Raw genomic sequence first — 4,277 nt, 5'->3', positions numbered from 1 at the left:
AAACCCCTATCTTACAAACATAGGAGTTTCAGTCCATGAACAAAGTAGAAAGAAGAAGAAGATTCAACCATAAACACACTTAAAATGTAACTTACTTATACAGTGAACAGAAAAATGCAATGCAAAACAGCTATACTAATCTTTGGGCTTTAAAAACACAACTGACATGTATGACAAGAAACAGTGTGTTTAACACGTCGACTGCACCGCCCATCTAAAACAAAACTTCCCCACAAAACTGAAAATCAGTAACATACAACAAGAACGCAACTGCAACAAAACCATCCGTACCAGACAATTATTTGCACGATGTGTTCACATTGAATTCAACCATCGCATGTGCCTGTATCAAACCGTCGGCCACACTGTGACATTTAAGTGGATGATTGACTGTAACAAAGCCACGAGTTTTAGATGCTCCATTCATCATTATGTTTAACTGTTTTTGACTCTTGATTTTGGATTACGTCAGGTGTCTTTTTTGCATCGTCTGTTGCACATTATCGTGGACATGGCAGACTGTTCACGGCAACAAAAACACGCGTTTCAAACGCTCTATCCATCAACATTTCAAAGCAAATAAATTTTGATTTTGGAACGCAAGAAGCCAACACCTTTCTGTATAACAACATGGGCCTATTTCCAAACCGTCTATCGCACACTGAAGTGGACAAACTAGACTTCGCAGCAACAAAGACACGCGTTTTAATCGTTCCCCCGCTTAGCTACACCGCATGTAGCTCTGGCTTGACGACGTATCTGCTCAAAGTTAGCTACAGGTCTGGAGATACTTCTCTTATAACACGCCCTGTTTGCGAATAAAGCTGCCTGTGTCCAAATCAAGACAAAGCCGTCCGCTGCGTCACACGGTGATCGAAGTGATACAGGGCAAAGTGTTACTGTTGAAGACTTGAACGTACTTTGTCCCCCCCCCCCCCCCGCACACACCCATTAAGACGAGGCAGCACACGAACGCGAAGAAGAAACACAGAAAGAAAGATAAATCTAACTTGAAGCGTTCACTTTTGAAAACTCTTTCTGTAACCGGTTTTGAAAAACGTTTGACCTGGAACAGAGCACCACTATATCACACTGTGTTCACAGCAGTTTACAGAAAGGGTGTTGCAAAGTGAAACACTTCAGTTTTGAGTTGAAAAAAAGAAAGAAAGAAATAAAGGAAAGAAAAAGAGAACGAAACTGATTGTAACTCTATTTGACAAAATGCATTAGTTATGCATGATTAAGAAGAAATACAACAACCATGCACGTCATGCTTTTTCCTCGATTTCGCGAAATTTGCATAGTAGCTCTGCTGACAACCTCTCTGTATGGGTGTGAGTTCTACAACTCATATTTACTTCGTCTACCAAACGAACGAGAACAACCATATACACAGAAATGCTGCCGTTATATGGTTGTAACCGTGTGCCGAAACACTACGATCACCTCGGGAAGCGAAGTGCAATCAAACAGGATTGAAAATGTTACGGCTAATTTCTTAGCCCTATAAAAACTGTTATGCAAACCCGAAGGTTTCCATGAACATACAGACAATCGGAAACCACCAGACCCCATCACAAACAGACTTCTACAATCCACTGGTGTTGACTTTTAAAGGCCAACAACTCGGGTGCAGAGTCTGCTGTGAATGGAGCGGTAGCCTCCCCTGTCACATGGTGAACACTTCAGACAAAAACATTAGTACGAGGAAGAGAGGTCTATTCAAGACGATAGAACATCTAACGTATGCAACCGTTATGGAGTGGAATACACAGGGGAACATTAAGTATGAACAAAAATGTAAAAATGTCAGGGAGGCTGCGTAATTGATAAGCACAAATGTGTACATGTTTGCGTCTAACTTTAAGGATACATAGTGTAAATGGTATCAATTTAAGCTCAGAAACACACACATACGCACGCACGCTAGCTCTCTGACGCACGCACATACGCACGTGTACACACACACACACACACACACACACACACACACACACACACACACACACACACACACACACACACACACACACACACACACACACACACACACACACACACACACAGACTCTCTTGCAAATGTATACATAGACCCATTCTTTCCCCATACCACTCAGTCTTCATCATAACTGATACGCGAGTTTGATCAGATCCTGCATCATTCTGAGATCCAGCTATCGTTTGCGATATTATTAAGTTTTAAGGGCATATATATATAAGTTAAGCTTACAGTAGAACTTGAGTGTCTGAGTAAATACAGCAATACATGTCTAGATGCAATGTACAGGATATAACAATACTTGGTATCTTTTCTTGTTATAACAAATCAGCTCCCACACAACCAAGCACATTGTTGACAATGCGTCTACCTGAGAGCTGTGCGTTAAGCCTGGCGCTCACCTATGTAACTTCAGCAGGACAGACGACGCACTGCAGATTATCCCAGCCCGCTACACGTTGCGTAAAAGGAAAACATGCCAAGTACTCGTCATAATCCCTATCGCAGAATAAATAATATGCAGTGCGTCGTCTGTGCCGCTGACTCTGCGCAGGTATAATCTGCCTCTTATCACATACACGCCGTTGTCATGGACACGGTTAATACATGAGAATGCTCGACTGAGACAGATTTTGGGAAGACATGATGTACTATCAACACGTCTCTTGTCTGTGACGATTTTGAGACAGCAGAAGCGTTGAGGTATATTACAAAATATCCGTTGATTATGTTGTTGTCATGGAAACGGTAAATCTATACGAAATAGTTAGCATACTGGGACACCAACGATAAACTGATCAAGCTGTTTTGAACAGGAAAGTAACCCATGAGACGGGTTTCAGGATTTTGGAAAGGGTAGCAAAACACTCGACGCACGCTGTGAATAAATCATCCACGACTGCAACCTTTAGGCCCCCAAAAAAATAGGTCTGTTTACGGTAACCCGACCGACCCTAGTTTTTTCGCGCGACCCTAGACTTTTTTTTGGCATTTGGGAAAAAAAAAAAAAATCTTGTTTTTTTGGCAAAATAACGTAAAAATATGGTTTTTTGGAAAAAAAACAAAAAACATTCCGACCTACCGACCCTATTTTTTTGGCCTATGTTACCGTAAACAGACCTATTTTTTTTTGGCCTTATCGTGCAAACTAAAAAACAGCACTGCGTACTCATTGGTAAGATGGGCAGCACACACACAGACTCGCAAGTCCACTGACACAATGCGCTCTGAATACCACGCATTCTCTTACAAGAGGATTTTGTGATTCTAAATTGTACACACATCGTGTGCGCTGTATTTGTATAGCGCGCATTCTAAAACAAAAGGTCCTTTTCTAGATTTCAAAATTCACACTCAGCAGTCGAGTCGATTTGAGAAGAAATGTGCCTTCACAGTTAAACACGTACACTTGTGTGCTTAATTAGTAACTTGGAAGAACATCATTGCGGTCTGAAAAATCAGGTAACTTTCTGATCAATTTCCTTTTATGTTTTTGTCACTGTTTTCCACACAAGTACATGAAGGAAAGGTACCACAGGCGTCAGTGGTTGTGTTCTTGTTTGTTTGCGTTTTTCCGTTCTGCGGTCGAAACGTGAGAACCTTTTCCGTACACGTGAACAGAATAATTTCACACAACCAGGAACTTTCGCGGTTACACTTTCCACATGTTCAGCGACACAATGTCATATTCCGAACCAACACTAGTCTCATCCTTTGAATTAGCATAGAGGGAGAGAGAGAGAAACACACTCGTTGGTAGTAGAATCCCTGATGTTCAGATGACATCATAGTGGCCCCCTCAGCGAATTTCTCACAAGAGGATAAGAACAAAGTTTGAGGTCACCAACACAGACCATCTATCAGACCAAACACACACACACACACACAAAATCACGCATGTGCTATAACCCGTTGGATATAGGTCCGTTCATGTTGACATCCACTTTCTCCTTGTCCAAGGCCACCCTGAAATGTTTCTCCCCCAGCCCCTTACTCCCCACCTTATGGGGTGGGATAAACACCTGAGACGCTCCGGGACCGTCATGGAGTCCGCCACCGTCACCCCCGTTCACCGTGACGTCACGACGAAGGCCGGGTGACGTCACGGACGACGACGTCACGGTGGAAGACTCGGGGAAGGAGTGAACGGTGGTGAAGGTCCGGGCCTTGAGCTCCACGCATGTTTTGAACCACTTCCTGCACTCGTCGATGTGGAAATCCACGAAAGACGCGAACCTCTCGGTCTTGCCTTTTGGAAAGATGAAGTCGGTTTCGCCGA

General features: G+C 43.0%; 1 protein-coding gene across 1 annotated transcript in view; it reads right to left on the bottom strand.

Moving 5' to 3' along the window:
* Window positions 1–500: 500 nt before the first annotated feature.
* Window positions 501–4,277, bottom strand: part of LOC138974755 (uncharacterized) — an 8,429-nt gene continuing 4,652 nt past the window's right edge. The window contains exon 2 of the mRNA XM_070347482.1: window positions 501–4,277. This exon is cut by the window's right edge and continues 2,041 nt beyond it. Coding sequence (XP_070203583.1) covers window positions 3,901–4,277 — 377 coding nt within the window. The 3' untranslated portion in view covers window positions 501–3,900.

The sequence above is a fragment of the Littorina saxatilis genome, linkage group LG8 (assembly GCF_037325665.1).
Source record: "Littorina saxatilis isolate snail1 linkage group LG8, US_GU_Lsax_2.0, whole genome shotgun sequence".
In the NCBI taxonomy this organism is placed as follows: Eukaryota; Metazoa; Mollusca; class Gastropoda; order Littorinimorpha; family Littorinidae; genus Littorina; species Littorina saxatilis.
This window is presented reverse-complemented; position numbering and strand designations above follow the sequence as displayed.